We start from the raw sequence: 18,449 nt of genomic DNA on the forward strand, positions 1-18,449 counted from the left end.
GTCTGTAGTAGTATTATACTAACGTGACAACACAGCGGCAGTCTGTAGTTGTATTATACTAACTGCAACACAGCAGCAGTCTGTAGTAGTATTATACTAACTGACAACAAGCGGCAGTCTGTAGTAGTATATACTAACCTGACAACATAGCGGCAGTCTGTAGTAGTATTATACTAACCTGACAACACAGCGGCAGTCTGTAGTAGTATTATACTAACCTGACAACACAGCGGCAGTCTGTAGTAGTATTATACTAACGTGACAAACAGCGGCAGTCTGTAGTTGTATTATACTAACTGACAACACAGCAGCAGTCTGTAGTAGTATTATACTAACTGACAACATAGCGGCAGTCTGTAGTTGTAATACTAACGTGACAACACAGCGGCAGTCTGTAGTTGTATTATACTAACCTGACAACACAGCAGCAGTCTGTGTAGTATTATACTAACGTGACAACACAGCGGCAGTCTGTAGTTGTATTATACTAACGTGACAACAGCAGCAGTCTGTAGTAGTATTATACTAACGTGCAACACAGCGGCAGTCTGTAGTTGTATTATACTAACGTGACAACACAGCGGCAGTCTGTAGTTGTATTATTTACTAACCTGACAACACAGCGGCAGTCTGTAGTAGTATTATACTAACGTGACAAACAGCGGCAGTCTGTAGTTGTATTACTAACCTGACACACAGCAGCAGTCTGTAGTAGTATTATACTAACGTGACAACACAGCGGCAGTCTGTAGTTGTATATTTACTAACCTGACAACACAGCAGCAGTCGTGTAGTAGTATTATTACTACACTGACAACACAGCGGCAGTCTGTAGTAGTATTATACTATGTGACAACACAGCGGCAGTCTGTAGTTGTATATACTAACCTGACAACACAGCAGCAGTCTGTAGTAGTATTATACTAACTGACAACACAGCGGCAGTCTGTAGTTAGTATTATACTAACCTGACAACATAGCGGCAGTCTGTAGTAGTATTATACTAACCTGACAACACAGCGGCAGTCTGTAGTGTATTATACTAACTGAAACACAGCGGCGTCATGTAGTAGTATTATACTAACCTGACAACACAGCGGCAGTCTGTAGTGTATTATACTAACCTGACAACACAGCGGCAGTCTGTAGTAGTATTATACTAACCTGACAACACAGCGGCAGTCTGTAGTAGTATTATACTAACGTGACAACACAGCGGCAGTCTGTAGTAGTATTTATACTAACGTGACAACACAGCGGCAGTCTGTAGTAGTATTATACTAACGTGACAACACAGCGGCAGTCTGTAGTAGTATTATACTAACCTGACAACACAGCGGCAGTCTGTAGTTGTATTATACTAACTGACAACATAGCGGCAGTCTGTAGTAGTATTATACTAAGTGACAACACAGCGGCAGTCTGTAGTAGTATATATACTAACCTGACAACACAGTGGCAGTCTGTAGTTAGTATTATACTAACCTGACAACAAGCGGCAGTCTGTAGTAGTATTATACTAACGTGACAACACAGCGGCAGTCTGTAGTAGTATTATACTAACTGACAACACAGCGGCAGTCTGTAGTAGTATTATACTAACCTGACAACACAGCGGCAGTCTGTTAGTAGTATTATACTAACGTGACAACACAGCGGCAGTCTGTAGTTGTATTATACTAACTGACAACACAGCAGCAGTCTGTAGTAGTATTATACTAACCTGACAACAAGCGCAGTCTGTAGTTGTATTATACTAACTGACAACACAGCGCAGTCTGTAGTTGTATTATACTAACCTGACAACACAGCAGCAGTCTGTAGTAGTATTTATACTAACTGACACACAGCGGCAGTCTGTAGTGTATATATACAACGTGACAACACAGCAGCAGTCTGTAGTAGTATTATACTAACGTGACAACCACAGCGGCAGTCTGTAGTGTATTATACTAACGTGACAACACAGCGGCATCTGTAGTTGTATTATACTAACCTGACAACACAGCGGCAGTCTGTAGTAGTATTATACTAACGTGACAACACAGCGGCAGTCTGTAGTGTATTATACTAAACTGAAACACAGCGCAGTCTGTAGTAGTATTATACTAACGTGACAACACAGCGGCAGTCTGTAGTTGTATTATACTAACCTGACAACACAGCAGCAGTCTGTAGTATATTATACTAACCTGACAACACAGCGGCAGTCTGTAGTAGTATTATACTAAACTGACAACCAGCGGCAGTCTGTAGTTGTATTATACTAACCTGACAACACAGCAGCAGTCTGTAGTAGTATTATACTAACCTGACAACACAGCGGCAGTCTGTAGTAGTATTATACCATAAAACGTGACAACACAGCGGCAGTCTGAAGATGATTATACTAACCTGACAAACACAGCGCAGTCTGTAGTAGTATTATACTAACGTGACAACACAGCGGCAGTCTGTAGTGTATTATACTAACTGACAACACAGCGGCAGTCTGTAGTAGTATTATACTAACGTGACAAACACAGCGCACTGTAGTTGTTATACTAACCTGACAACACAGCGGCAGTCTGTTAGTAGTATTATACTAACGTACAACACAGCGCAGTCTGTAGTAGTATTATACTAACGTGACAACACAGCGGCAGTCTGTAGTAGTATTATACTAACCTGCAACACAGCGGCAGTCTGTAGTTGTATTATACTAACCTGACAAACATAGCGGCAGTCTGTAGTAGTATATATACTAACTGACAACACAGCGGCAGTCGTAGTAGATTATACTAACCTGACAACACAGTGGCAGTCTGTAGTTGTATTATACTAACCTGACAACATAGCGCAGTCTGTAGTAGTATTATACTAACGTGACAACACAGCGGCAGTCTGTAGTAGTATTATACTAACGTGACAACACAGCGGCAGTCTGTAGTAGTATTATCTAACCTGACAACACAGCGCAGTCTTTAGTAGTATTATACTAACGTGACAACACAGCGGCAGTCTGTAGTTGTATTTATACTAACTGACAACACAGCGCAGTCTTAGTAGTATTATACTAACCTGACAACACAGCGGCAGTCTGTAGTTGTATTATACTAACGTGACAACACAGCGGCAGTCTGTAGTTGTATTATACTAACCTGACAACACAGCAGCAGTCTGTAGTAGTATTATACTAACGTGACAACACAGCGCAGTCTGTAGTTGTATTATACTAACCTGACAACACAGCAGCATCTAGTAGTTATACTAACTGACAACACAGCGGCAGTTCTGTAGTTATTATACTAACGTGACAACACAGCGGCAGTCTATAGTTGTATTATACTAACCTGACAACACAGCGGCAGTCTGTAGTAATATTATACTAACGTGACAACACAGCGGCAGTCTGTAGTTGTATTATACTAACCTGACAACACAGGCGCAGTCTGTAAGTAGTATTATACTAACTGACAACACAGCGGCAGTCTGTAGTTGTATTATACTAACCTGACAACACAGCAGCAGTCTGTAGTGTATTATACTAACCTGACAACACAGCGGCAGTCTGTAGTGTATTATACTAACGTGACCAACAACGGCAGTCTGTAGTGTATTATACTAACCTACAACACAGCAGCAGTCTGTAGTAGTATTATACTAACCTGACAACACAGCGGCAGTCTGTAGTAGTATATACTAACCTGACAACATAGCGCAGTCTGTAGTAGTTATTATACTAACCTGACAACACAGCGGCAGTCTGTAGTAGTATTATACTAACCTGACAACACAGCGGCAGTCTGTAGTAGTATTATACTAACGTGACAACACAGCGCAGTCTGTAGTGTATTATACTAACCTGACAACACAGCGGCAGTCTGTAGTAGTATTATACTAACCTGACAACACAGCGCAGTCTGTATAGTATTATACTAACTGACAACACAGCGCAGTCTTAGTAGTATTATACTAACTGACAAACACAGCGGCAGTCTGTAGTAATTATTATACTAACGTGACAACACAGCGGCAGTCTGTAGTAGTATTATACTAACCTGACAACACAGCGCAGTCTGTAGTTGTATTTACTAACCTGACAACATAGCGGCAGTCTGTAGTAGTATTATACTACGTGACAACACAGCGGCAGTCTGTAGTAGTATATACTAACCTGACAACACAGTGGCAGTCTGTAGTTGTTTATACTAACCTGACAACACAGCGGCAGTCTGTAGTAGTATTATACTAACGTGACAACACAGCGGCAGTCTGTAGTAGTATTATACTAACTGACAACACAGCGGCAGTCTGTAGAGTATTATACTAAACTGACAACACAGCGGCAGTCTGTAGTAGTATTATACTAAACTGACAACACAGCGGCAGTCTGTAGTAGTATTATTACTAACCTGACAACACAGCGGCAGTCTGTAGTAGTATTATACTAACCTGACAACAAGCGGCAGTCTGTAGTAGTATTATACAACCTGACAACACAGCGGCAGTCTGTAGTAGTATTATACTAACGTGACAACACACGGCAGTCTTGTTGTATTATACTAACTGACAACACAGCGGCAGTCTGTAGTTAGTATTATACTAACCTGACAACACCGGCAGTCTGTAGTAGTATTATACTAACGTGACCACACAGCGGCAGTCTGTAGTATTATACAACCTGACAACACAGCAGCAGTCTTAGTTTATATACTAACTGACAACACAGCGCAGTCTGTAGTAGTATTATACTAACGTGACAACACAGCGGCAGTCTGTAGTAGTATATACTAACGTGACAACACAGCGGCAGTCTGTAGTAGTATTATACTAACCTGACAACACGCGGCAGTCTGTAGTAGTATTATACTAACCTGACAAACACAGCGTCACTCTGTAGTAGTATTATACTAACCTGACAACACAGCGGCAGTCTGTAGTAGTATTATACTAACCTGACAACCACAGCGGCAGTCTGTATAGTATTATACTAACCTGACAACACAGCGCAGTCTGTATAGTATTATACTAACCTGACAACACAGCGGCAGTCTGTAGAAGTATATTACTAACCTGACAACACAGCGGCAGTCCTGTAGAAGTATTATACTAACCTGACAACACAGCGCAGTCTGTAAGTAGTATTATACTAACCTGACAACACAGCGGCAGTCTGTAGTAGTATTATACTAACTGACAACACAGCGCAGTCTGTAGTAATTTATACTAACCTGACAACACAGCGGCAGTCTGTAGTTAGTATTTATACTAACCTGACAACACAGCGGCAGTCTGTAGTAGTATTAATACTAACCTGACAACACAGCGGCAGTCTGTAGTAGTATTATACTAACCTGACAAACACAGCGGCAGTCTGTAGTAGTATTATACTAACCTGACAAACACAGCGGCAGTCTGTAGTTAGTATTATACTAACCTTGACAACACAGCGCAGTCTGAGAGTTATTATACTAAAACCTGGACAACACAGCGGCAGTCTGTAGTAGTATTATACTAACCTGACAACACAGCGGCAGCCGACCTGAGGTACTCCTCCTCCTGCTCCTGTCCTCTGCCCCTGTCTGACCCCAGACCCCGCCCTCCAGCACTCTCCAGCCCCCGGCTCAGGTCGTAGTCGTGGTCCCACTCCAGTGGGATAGAGTCCATGCTGGCTGGGGTGTCCCGGCCCGAGCGGTCCGCCTGTGGGGGGAGGACAGAGCCCGAGGTGGGGCGACTGGAGGGGCAGGGGAGAGAGGAGTCACCCCACTGCAGGTCAGAGAGATCAGCCGACTCGTCCATGTCCAGATCTCGGTCAGAACAGTCTAGTTCATCATCGGCAAGCTGAAGGGAAGGAGAGGTGGAGTGAGTGTGTTTGTATGCGCGTGCTAGGTGTGTGTACGAGGTTTTGATAGTTATATCATATTGGCAAATGGCCCATATCTTCTTGTAGTGTATGTGTGTGTTCTGTAAGTAGAAGACATTACTCACAGGCAGGCGTGTCAGCTTCTTGTAGTATCTGTCGACACGTCCAAACACCTCCTGCCAGTACCTCTGTAGCTCCTCCAGTTCCTCCTCTAGAACAGCACCATCCAGAGGCTCACTCTTCTCTATCAGGGCCTCCCCCTGCCTGAACACCAGCTCAATCTGCCCTGTGTTCAGAGAGATCTCCTGCTGGAACGCCTGAACACACACACACACAGAGGGCAAAGGTCAGGGGTTAGACGTTTCAGTATGTGTTTTCAAGGTGGGGCACTTCGATCAAGTAATGTTAGGGGACATGCTTTTTATCTCTATTTGTTATGCCAGTTAAATCCGTCATGGGAGGATACTAGTTACATACAGCACAGGATGATACCAAGTCAGATAGTTAAATTGCCAAGCCGTCATAGAGAGTTCATTCAAACTCAAAAAACGTTGAAAATATAGCATTCAAATTCACACACACGTACTTGAATGCACGCACATATGCATGCACGCACACTCGGGACACACTGTTCTTATCACAGGAGGTTGGTGGCACCTTAATTGGGGAGGACGGGCTCGTGGTAATGACTGGAGTGGAATCAGTGGAATGGTCTCAAATACATGGTTTCCATGTGTTTGATGCCATTCCATTTGCTCCGTTCCTACCATTATTATGATCCGTCCTCCCCTCTGCAGCCTCCACTGGTTCTTACCCTTAGCTGTTTGATCTTGGCCTGGACATCACACTCTGAGAAGTGTTCTATGTTGGTGAGCTGCAGGTCCATCTCAGTGAGCCACACCAGGATGCTGTCTCTAGCTGTCTCAAACTCCTCCCTCTGACCAATAAAGTGCTGAGAGAACACACAGAGAGGGAAACAGTGTTATAGGGCTGTTTAATAACTAGACTAAAACGGTGTTGTAGGGCTGTTTAATAACTAAACTAAAACAGTGTTGTAGGGCTGTTTAATAACTAGATTAAAACAGTGTTATAGGTCTGTTTAATAACTAGATTAAAACGGTTCTGTTTAGTGCTGTATGTAATAACGTAGATTGAGGGAGAACAGTATGGTGTAAGGTGATGATTTCTAAATGTAACGCTAGACTGGATCACAATTCAGTCTTGTTACGGGGAGCTAGTTTAATAACTAAGACTTAAAAACGGATGTGTCTATAGGTCTTGTTTATAACTAGACTTAAAACAGTGTGTGTAGGGCTTGTTTAATAACTAGATTAAAACAGTGTTTAGGTTCTGTTTAATAACTAGATTAAAACAGTGTTTATAGGTCTGTTTAATTAACTAGATTAAAACAGTGTTGTAGGGCTGTTTAATAACTAAGATTAAACAAGTGTTATAGCGGTCTGTTTATAACTAGATTAAAACAGGTGTATATAGGTCTGTTTAAATAACTAGATTAAAACAGTGTTATATGTCTGTTTAATAACTAGATTAAAACAGTGTTATAGTGGTCTGTTTAATAACTAGATTAAAACAGGTGTTATAGGGTCTGTTTAATAACTAGATTAAAACAGTGTTATTAGGTCTGTTTATTAATACTAGATTAAACAGTGTTATAGGTCTGTTTAACTACTAGATTAAAACAGTGTTTAGGGCTGTTTATGAATCTAGATTTAATTAACAAGTGTTATAGGTCTGTTTAATAACTACATTAAAACAGTGTTATAGGTCTGTTTAATAACTACATTAAAACAGTGTTTATGAGGTTTGTTTAATAACTAATAAAACAGTGTTATAGGTCTGTTTAATAACTAGATTAAAACAGTGTTGTAGGGCTGTTTAATATAGATTAAACAGTGATCAGAGTGAAACTAAGTATTTTTTGAGTTTCTACTCTTTATCTTCACAACAAATTATGTGATAAATCTTGACCTGACCAGGCTCTGCTATATCATCACCATGTTTCATAACATATGTTATGACATAAACATTTCCCAGCATACATTTACATTTACCTTGAGCCTGCGCAGGATGGAGGCAACCCTCTTCTGCAGGTTGTCCCAGCGCCGGTTCCCATCATGCACCATTTCTCGAGGCGGCAGGAGGAGTCTGTGCGGTTCTCTCTGCCAGTCGGCGGTACTGCTTATTGATCAGCTCAGCTGGTCAGAAACTCCTGGACCTGCCTCTGGAAGGCCTAGGACAACACACAGATCAGAATGAAATTTTATACAAATACTGTACAACATACAAAATAAAATACAAAGTAAATGTAGGTTGGTGGTCTCAGTATGTGTAATTGGTTGATTATTTGACCCAACAACGGTTTCAAAGTAAGCCTGTGGTATCCTGGGACTGCCTAGCTGCCACACGATTACCCCATGGCCCTCCGCGTTTAGACATACTGTCACCGGAATCGGTATTTTTACTTAGCGAGCCAGATACCCGCGCGCACCTCCACGCAGCCCGGGCTGCCTGTGGCTGCGGGGTGTTTTGCTTGTCGCGGGACGCGTGGTTCTCGCCCACCTCGCCCGAATTCCTGCAGCCAGAACCATATAAGTCCATGAATGTGATGGCACAGCGCAAAACACAGAATTCCAGTAATCTGAGTAGATTCCGGGCCCGTTCTCTTACTCTGCACTACTCTCCACTCTTACCCCATATTGCCCCCCCCCCTCCCGGCCCGTCCTCACTTTGCACCTGTACACCACCTGCTCTCTCATTTCTTACTTCCTATTCTCGGTGCGTCTGCTTCTAACCCTCGTCCTTCTACAACTTACTTTAACACTCTTCGCACCTCCTTTCCTCCTTTTTTCTCTCCCGCCGCACAACCGCTTCTCTCGGGAACCTGTACTCTAACTCAACCGCTCCTCTAACTGGTACCTCAAACTTCAACCCTCTCTACCGTGTACACTCAGGACCCAAACCGCTCTCTAACCTGTACCTCAAACTTCTTGAGCTCCTCCTTTGCGATGGTGTATAGAACTCCAGAGGAGTTGGGAAGAGCAGCCGTCCTCTCTGAGGTCTTCAGCCACTCCTCAAACCGAGAGAAGTCATCCAGAAACTTCTGCCACAGCCTCCACGTCTCCTCAATCCTACAAGAAGACGAGAGAGTGACGTATGAAATACACTTAGGGTTGCAAGGGGAGGGTATACTCCTGGAAACGTTTGAAGTTTACCAGTAAACTACCAGAATTTTGGTAACTTTCAAGGAATATATGTAATTTTATCATATTACATCTAGTGCCTTTTTGGGTACTTCAGATGATCACAGGTATCTGTAATTATCTCTGGCCCTCTATGTGGCCTTATCACATGTAAAATATACTTAACAAATCTAATAGAGATTATTTTAAAATAAAATATAGAATGACAAAGTTGTAAAACATTATCCTTAAAATAAAAGATCAACTTAGTGAATACCATTGGTGTTTAATATGAGGGCTATATTTTTTACTCTTTTATATATTTTACTATGTCAATAGGCAATTTTCTCTTTAACCATATGGCCTATTTCCTAGATATGGACACATATATAAAAAATGACTACTATTTACGAAAGCATTTCAAATAATGTATTCAAGTATAAACTACCAAAGTTACCATAGATTGCAATAGATAACCTGTTAATTACCAAAATTACAGAAGATTCTGACACACTGGAGGTTTGCAAGAGGAGAAAATAGATTTCCTACACATATCATACGAACAGTGTGTGTGTGTGTGTGTGTGTGTGTGTGTGTGTGTGTGTGTGTGTGTGTGTGTGTGTGTGTGTGTGTGTGTGTGTGTGTGTGCAGGCATGTGCGTGTGTGTATGTGTACTGTACTGTATGTGTATAGGACCCACTTGAGCCTCCTTTCCATGGACATGGCACAGATGTTCCTCCAGCGTCGGTCCAGGCCCCTGGTGGCCTGCTGGATGGAGTCACACTCTGTCTCCGTAGAACAGGCGTCACAGTCATGTAGCAACACCTCACACAGGTTCAACACAGACGCCACGCCTGTACTGTGCTTCTCTATGTCCCGCTGAATGTCCTGGAGGTGGGGAAAGGGGAAGGAAGAGAGAGAAGAAAGATGAGGATGGGTGGCGAAAGGTCAAGGGATGAAGAGTGGGTAGAATTGGAGGGGTGAGGACAGGAACAGAAACAGTGGGTGAGAAAAAAACACTGTCTTGAAATACCATAAAGACATCACTTGGGCGATGACTTTCTACCCTGTTCCATCATCACCAGTTGTTCAGATGTTTACCACGTACTTTAGGAAATAAATCAACCCACATGATCTGATCATGTAGCTAGCCTTGCCTGCCTGTCTGTCTCTTTCCCAGACAAACAGAGCGAGTGTGTGTTCCTCCTACCTGCTGCTGGTTGAGTTTCCTCTGTATCTCCTGCGCGTCACAGGTGTCGTAGACGAGAGGTCTGGTCAGCTCTGTCTCGATGTGGGCGAGCCAGGAGCGCAGACTGCACATGTTCTTATCCAGCTGCTGCACCGCAACCAGCGTCTCCCTCAACTTCTTCACCCTGAGAGAGAGATTCAGTCATGTTACACCCTCCATACAAACAAACGAAATACTACCACAAATTCATTCTACTACTTCATTCTCAGAGAGAAACTTTACCTACTGTATGTAGTCATACAATCACTGAAGATATCGACCATAACCACTAAAAAACCACAACAACAACTCAACAACCAAGAAGCAACCGTAACAACACAATATCACTCAGCTCCCTCATTATCACTAGTCCTCCAGTAGGAATGAGAGGTAGAGAGGGGGGGCCCAGTACCACAACAAACCATAACCAACATGTCTGCAACCGAGAGGGCTGCAGGAGGGGAAGATGATATCCTGAGGTCAGAAGGGTTTAGGGATTTGTTTACAAGACAGATTTTTGTGAATATTAAACTCCTATTGTAACCGCACATAACATCTGTCTGGGATCCATTTTGGATGTGTGATGCATTACAATCTAAATATGTAAAACGTTTATGGAGATTGTGAGAAATGGAAAGAATGTCCTCTGATTTTAAATAAGCCCATTATAAACTGCCAAAGGAGCAGAGTCAAGTATTCACATTCACACTACTACACCCTTCAAAGTTATGCAGCTCTCTCACATCGTCCCTCCCTGTCACACCAGAAATACTAGTATTGAATGCAGGCAGGAGCCATTCTGTACTGGATCCACTAATTAAAGTAAATAAGTTGTTACCCGTTGGACAATTTTAGCAGGCCTGTGTTACTTTAGACACCCTATACCACTGTGACTGTGACTGTACAGGAGGCTGTATCACAGACCGGTCTATAGGGGCAGACGATATGGCATTATTACCTCAGCTGTGTATAGCCCATGAGTACTCTGATCTATAAATGGACTGCCTCATCAGAATGTCATCATGCCAGGGTACTCGCATCAATCAAATCAAATTTGATTTGTCGGATACACATATTTAGCAGATGTATTGTGGGTGTAGCAAAATGCTTGTACACACAAATCTAAAAGTAAAAGAAAGGAATTAAGAAATACATAAATATTATGAAGAGCAATGTCAGAGCGGCATTGACTAGAATACAGTAGAACACAGTACATACAGTGCATTCGGAAAGTATTCAGACCCATTCCCTTTTTCCACATTTTGTTACGTTACAGCCTTGTTTAAAATTGCTAAAATAAAAAAAAATCCTCATCAATCTACACACAATACCCGTAATGACAAAGCGAAAAACAGTTTTTTTGACATTTTTGCAAATGGATATATATTTTTAAACAGAAATACCTTATTTAGATAAGTATTCAGACTCTGCTATGAGACTTGAAATTGAGCTCAGTTGCATCCTGTTTCCATTGATAATCCTTAAGATGTTTCTACAACTTGATTGGAGTCCACCTTTGGTAAATTCAATTGATTGGCCATTATTTGGAAAGGCACACACCTGTCTATATAAGGTCCCACCGTTTACAGTGCATGTCAGAGCAAAAACCAAGCCATGAGGTAAAAGGAATTGTCCGTAAAGCTCCGAGACAGGATTGTGTCGAGGCACAGATCTGGGGAAGTGTACCAAAAAATGTCTGCAGCATTGAAGGTCCCCAAGAACACAGTGGCCTACATCATTCTTAGATAGAAGAAGTTTGGAACCACCAAGACTCTTCGTAGAGCTGGCTGCCCGGCCAAACTGAGCAATCGGGCGAGAAGGGCCTTGGTGAGGGAGGTGACCAAGAACCCAATGGTCCCACTGACAGAGCTCCAGAGTTCCTCTGTGGCGATGGGAGAACCTTCCAGAAGGACAACCATCTCTGCAACACTCCACCAATCAGGCCTTTATGGTAGAGTGGCCAGATGGAAGCCACTCCTCAGTAAAAGGCACATGACAGCCCACTTGGAGTTTACCAAAAGGCACCAAAAGGAATCTCAGACCATGAGAAACAAGATTCTCTGGTCTGATGAAACCAAGATGGAACTCTTTGGCTTGGATGCCAAGCGTCACGTCTGGAGGAAACCAGGCACCATCCTTATGGTGAAGCATGGCGGTGGCAGCATCATGCTGAGCGGATGTTTTTCAGCAGCAGGGACTGGGAGACTAGTCAGGATCGAGGGAAAGATGAACGGAGCAAAGTACAGAGAGATCCTTGATGAAAACCTGCTCCAGAGCACTCAGGACCTCAGGCTGGGGTGAAGGTTCACCTTCCAACAGAACAATGACACTAAGCACACAGCCAAGACAACGGAGGAGTAGCTTCGGAACAAGTCTCTGAATGCCCTTTAGTGGCCCAGCCAGAGCCCCAACTTGAACCCAATCAAACATCTCTGGAGAGACCTGAAAATAGCTGTGCAGCGACCCTCCCCCTCCAACCTGACAGAGCTTGAGAGGATCTGCAGAGAAGAATGGGAGAAACTCCCCAAATACAGGTGTGCCAAGCTTGTAGCGTCATACCCAAGACTTGAGGCTGTAAACGTTGCCAAAGGTGCTTCAACAATGTACTGAGTAAAGGGTCTGAATACTTATGTAAATGTGATATTTCAGTTATTTATTTTTTATAMATTTGCTAAAATTTCTAAAAACCTGTTTTTGCTTTGTCATTATGGGTATTGTATGTCGATGGATGAGGGGAAAAAACAATTTAATCAATTTTAGAATAAGGCTGTAACGTAACAAAATATGGAGGGGTCTGAATTCTTTCCGAATTAACATATATATATGAAATTAGTAAAACAGTATGTAAACATTATTAATGTGACCAAAAGTTGTAAAAAATATAAATAGTAAAGTAAAGTACAGATACCCAAAAAAACTACTTAAGCGCTACTTAAAGTATTTTTACATAAGTACTTTACTCCACTGGTAACCGGGTGGTAGCCGGCTAGTGGCAGTGACTAAGTTCAGGGCAGGGTACTAGGTGGAAGCCGGCTAGTGATGGCTATTTAACAGTCAGATGGCCTTGAGATAAAAGCTGTTTTTCAGTCTCTCGGTCCCATCTTTGATGCACCTGTATTGATCTCGCCTTCTGGATGATAGTGTGTGAACAGGCCGTGGTGACATAGTTTAGTGGTTCCCAACATTGATACATGCTCTGTATATTAACAATATTATAATCAGTGTTGGGATTAGTTACTTGATGCGTTACTGTACAATATTACTTTGTGTGGAAAGTAATATGTTATCTTACTAGTTATCAGTGTTTGACTTCGACTGAAATAGGTGCCGGTACTCATTTTGCAGGCACCCAAATAGTTTAGGTGCAGGAGCTCCACAATACTTTTGAGCTAATATTCTATAAGATGTGCAGGAGCTCAAGCAGTAGAAATTTGAGGTGCCAGTACTCAGCTCCGGTGAGCTCTTGCCTAAGCCAACCACTGCTAGTCAGTATATTACTTTCATGACAAAAAAACTCAAAATCTGTCGGAAGGAGCAAGGCAAGCCATATGATGTCTACCAAAGAAAGGCTACTTACTAACTCAGGTTTGATAACTAGTTTCTCGTTTCATCTGTGGCGCTGCTGTCCTGTGCTAGTATACAAGTACTGCGCTATCGTATGTGTTGCTTAATTAGCCACATATACTGTAAGCCAAAAATCTGTACAGATTTCCTATCTTTTAATTTAAAATCATTCTCTGGAGCTGCCAATTCTGGATATAAACTGCATGTAGGCTACACAGAACCATAGAGATGTATAGAGTGCACACTTGCCACTAGACGGGAAAGACCTCTATGGGCTTTTCTATCACAGAAGCGATCAATGGCAAAGATCAGAGCTGCGCCCTCTATACATTTCTATGGAAAGCAGCTGTCATGACATTTGTCCAAACAGCCTTTCCCAGCTTGCTCAGAACTAAATGAGGAAGCAAGTCGAGATCGGATCATGGAAACGCGTCCGGTAGTGATGTGATTCTGAAAGTATTGCGTTATTTGACAAAGTAACTGTAATAATATTACCCAATGTGAAAGTAATCTGATTACATAATGTTACCGCCCACACTGATTACAATCAATATCACTAATATTCTAAATCGCCAAATATTTGCTCAAGGTGAAAAGAATATAGCATTGATGTACTGTTTATGCTTCTCACCCTAAGCAGCTACAGTATGTTTTGAACTGAGTAAAAGTCACTAAGCTATCTCATGCTTCTCTCTTGTTGTTACCCACTGATGATGACAGAAAAGAACGTTTGACATTGAAAGAGTTTTTGGTCCCCTCAGTGACCTTTTAGAGAGCAGAAAAACAACAGTCTATTCATCAACACAGAGAGAAATGTCTCAACGTCTATAACAGTCAACAACAGCTAGCCTACTCCTCCCACACTCTGCTAGTACACAAAGCTCTGCAATACTGTAGTTCTCCAGTATCCAGCCGACAGCAGACAACTTCTTACACTATTATCCAAAACCAGTTATTTGATTAATTAACTGCCCAATAGCGCAAACAAACATGCAAGCCAGATTCCAAACAACCCCAGTGTAATTTTCCAAGACAAAACAATTCCAGCACAATTCTCAAAGATAAGCCTGCCTGTTGATATCGCAGTCACATTCCGGCAGATCCTCTGAGTCTTCGCTTGGGCATCCTGCCATGTTATCAGTCCCCAAGTCCAGAACCATGGGGGCAGGAATGTCCAAACTCAAAGCTAACGTCAATAAACAGTAACGTTATGGAGCTAGCTATGGTTTTAAACTCCCTTCTCTTTCTTCTGGGTGTTCCGAATGGGACTTTCTATAGTCTAGCTAGTTTACCCCCTGTAGTGGCGGGAGAGGGGGGTTAACAGGGGGGGGGGGGGGGGGGGCACTAGTGTTACTTGTCAACTGCTCTCAAAGGTATTAAAAAAAGACAGCCCAAACGGCATGTGTGTGTGTGTGTGTGCCTGAGAGTGACAAGTGCTGCTGTTGCTAAAAGAGGACTTACAGTCAGAGCCATGTGCCGCAGAGCAGGCAGACGGATGGAATGTCACACAGCAGGCGTGCACGGAGCCAGTGTGCACAGGAGATAAAAGTTCAAGTGTTTCTGTGAGAACTCCTGGAATGGGAAAAGTTCCTTCCCTTTTCAAGCAAAACTACGAAATACTTTCTCCAACTGATGAAAAACTCCACAAGTTGAGACAAAATGAAAGTATGTTTAAGGTTTTCTTATACTTCTGAGAAACTACTTGTGAGAAACTGACTCTGCTTTCAGTTTTCCTTGTTGAAAAAGGGACGGACAGAATAGAACAAGTCTGCAGCTGTCTCTGAGGTCACTCACTGCCCCCCGCCCTCTCCCCTCCTCCCTCCATTCCATTCTCAGAGGGCAACAGCCGGAGGAAGATAGAGGGAGGGAAAGAGAGAGGGGAACAGTTGGCTCAGCAAGAGGAAGGGGAAAGGGGGAGGAAGAGGGGAGAGAAGAGGAAGGCATGAGAGCTCTTTTGCTCTCTTTCTTTTTACCTCCCTGTTGTCCTGACACCAAGACCAACAGGCTAGTCACAGCTATTCTAGTCATGTGACTCACAGGCGTCCTCTCACTCAAGACTTCTCCACTAGGAGGAAGCGAATTGCTGTGAATTTACAGAACATCATATCACTTCCCCACCCAAGCTGCACAGACACAACACATCCACATGACCTATAGATGCGCACAGCATCATCCTCATCATCATCACCACCACTCTTTTTGATATTTACTGAAACCCTCATATTAAAACACCAATGGCATTCACTGATTTTGGATAATGATTTACAACTTTTTATTTTAAAATCATCTTATTTAATTATTTCATATACACTCAGTGGCCAGTTTATTAGATACACCCATCTAGTACTGGGTCGGACCCCCCTTTGCCTTTAGAAGCGGCTGAATTCTTCGGGGCATGGAAACGTTGCTCATTTGGTATCAAGGGACCTAACGTGTGCCAGGAAAACATTCCCCACATCGTTACACCAACACCACCAGCCTGTACTGTTGACACCAGGCAGGATGGGGCCATGGAGTCATGCTGTTTACGCCAAATCCTGACTCTGCCATCTGCATGACGCAACAGTAATCGGGATTCGTCGGACAAGACAATATTTTTCCACTCCTCAAATGTCCAGTGTTGGTCGAAGTAGAATGGCCCACTGGAGCCGCTTCTTCTTGTTTTTAGTTGATAGGAGTGGAACTGGGTGTGGTCGTCTGCTGCAATAGCCCATCCGTGACAAGGACAGACGAGTTGTGCGTTCCGAGAAGCCATTCTGCACACCACTGTTGTACTGCGCCATTATTTGCATATTTCTGGTCCGCCTCTTAGCTTGAACGACTTCTCATCAACGAGCTGTTTTCGCCCACAGGACTGCCGCTGACTGGATGTTTTTTGTTTGTTGCACCGTTCTCTGTAAACCCTAGACACTGTCGTGCGTGAAAACCCCAGGCTGTCGGCCGTTTCTGAGATATTGGAAACGGCACACCTGGCACCGACGATCATACCACGCTCAAAGTAATTTAGGTGACTCGTTTAGCTCATTCTAACGCTCAATCAAACAGTACTGAATGCCTCAATTCTTCTCTGCCTGCTTTATATAGCAAGCCACGGTCACGTGACTCACTGTCTGTAGGAGTTAACCATTTTCATAAACGGGGTACCTAATAAACTGAGTTTATTTTACATGCCATAAGGCCTCATAAGGCCACACAGAGGGCCAGAGATAATCACAGACACCCGTGATAATCTGAAGTACCCAAAAAGGGCCACTAGATGTCTTGTGATAGATTACATAACAATTCAGGTAGTATATTGGTAAACTTTGGAAGTTTCCAGTACTATACCTTTCCATTTGCAACCCTAGGCTCTGTAGAATAAAATAAACATTTTAGCATAAGTATAATACAGGAAGGCACAATTTATAGTCAAATATTTATGTTTGCATGTGTGCTAAGGTGCAGAGAGTCAGTGCAGGTGGTCAGTCAAGTTCAAGTGTTTAGCAGTCTGATGGCTTGTAACGTCTGCCCAACGGTAAGGGAGTGAACAGCTCCTGGCTGGGGGGTGTGGGGTCCTTGATGATGCAGCAGGCCTTCTCATGCACCGTTTTGAGTAGTCCCCATGCTTTTKATTTTTTAACTACCAATCAAGTTTTTTTCTGGTAACTATACTGTGAAGTGTCTTCTTAATATTTGAAGTCTTAAACTATGGTATGTTTTGATCAATTCTGTTTTTCTATTTTACATATATTTTTTTATGTCACTTATTGTTTATCCAAACCACATTTTCTCTGAGTATTGACATTTTAGACACTGGTGTATAACTGCCATTGTAGCTGMCAAACATTTAATATTTACATTTCTGCATATTTATTTGTTTGTCATCTGGTGGAGTGGACAACAACATATTTTTCTCACTCACATAGTGAAAATATTGTTTTCCCCATTTTGCTATAAGGCAGAATATCAATAAACCACCCACTCAAACTCGGCTTGTGCTTAATTGCGAGTCATCCAATCTTAATATTGTCCATTCATATACCTGGCAGCAGGTACTCTTGCTTTAGTTTAGACGTGTGGTTTTATTCTGTTGTAGTTCATTGTTCCCTTGCTTGAGGAGACCATGATGGACTAATCTTCTGAAGCATCAACCATGCTGAGTTTAACGGAGACAAAACACAGTGATCTGACCAATCTGCTTCGACAGGGGGGTATGTTCTTTTCTCAATCGATGGCTCTCTCCCACTGCTATGTCAATGGGCCATAGTGTGGTTGTTCATTTTATAATGTCTTTTCACCTGTGCTCAATCATCATCTGATTTCTCACCCATCTCATGACTTCTGAGTGGCAGAATATTTTTTTTATTTTACCTTTATTTAACTAGGCAAGTCCTTTAAGAACAAATTCTTATTTTCAATGACRGCCTAGGAACAGTGGGTTAACTGCCTGTTCAGTGGCAGAATGTCAGATTTGTACCTTGGCAGCTCGGGGATTCGAACTTGCAACCTTTCAGTTACTAGTCCCACTAGGCTACCCTGCCGCCCCATATCATGGCATTATCAAAGCTGAAGACAGTGGACCAGTTGAAGATATGAATAGATTGGTTCTTCAGGTTGTTTTATAGGTACACAA

The 18,449-nt window shown here is 42.6% G+C and overlaps 1 protein-coding gene across 1 annotated transcript in view; it reads right to left on the bottom strand.

Moving 5' to 3' along the window:
• syne1a (spectrin repeat containing, nuclear envelope 1a) overlaps positions 1-18,449 on the bottom strand; it is a 183,201-nt gene that overhangs the window by 10,573 nt on the left and 154,179 nt on the right. Inside the window, 10 exon segments of the mRNA XM_070446763.1 lie at positions 5,502-5,823; positions 5,971-6,162; positions 6,660-6,797; positions 7,918-7,997; positions 8,000-8,029; positions 8,032-8,060; positions 8,062-8,096; positions 8,844-8,994; positions 9,746-9,933; positions 10,256-10,418. Of these exon segments, the coding sequence (XP_070302864.1) occupies positions 5,502-5,823; positions 5,971-6,162; positions 6,660-6,797; positions 7,918-7,997; positions 8,000-8,029; positions 8,032-8,060; positions 8,062-8,096; positions 8,844-8,994; positions 9,746-9,933; positions 10,256-10,418 (1,328 nt within the window).

The sequence above is a fragment of the Salvelinus sp. IW2-2015 genome, linkage group LG14, assembly GCF_002910315.2.
Source record: "Salvelinus sp. IW2-2015 linkage group LG14, ASM291031v2, whole genome shotgun sequence".
Lineage (NCBI taxonomy): Eukaryota > Metazoa > Chordata > Actinopteri > Salmoniformes > Salmonidae > Salvelinus > Salvelinus sp. IW2-2015.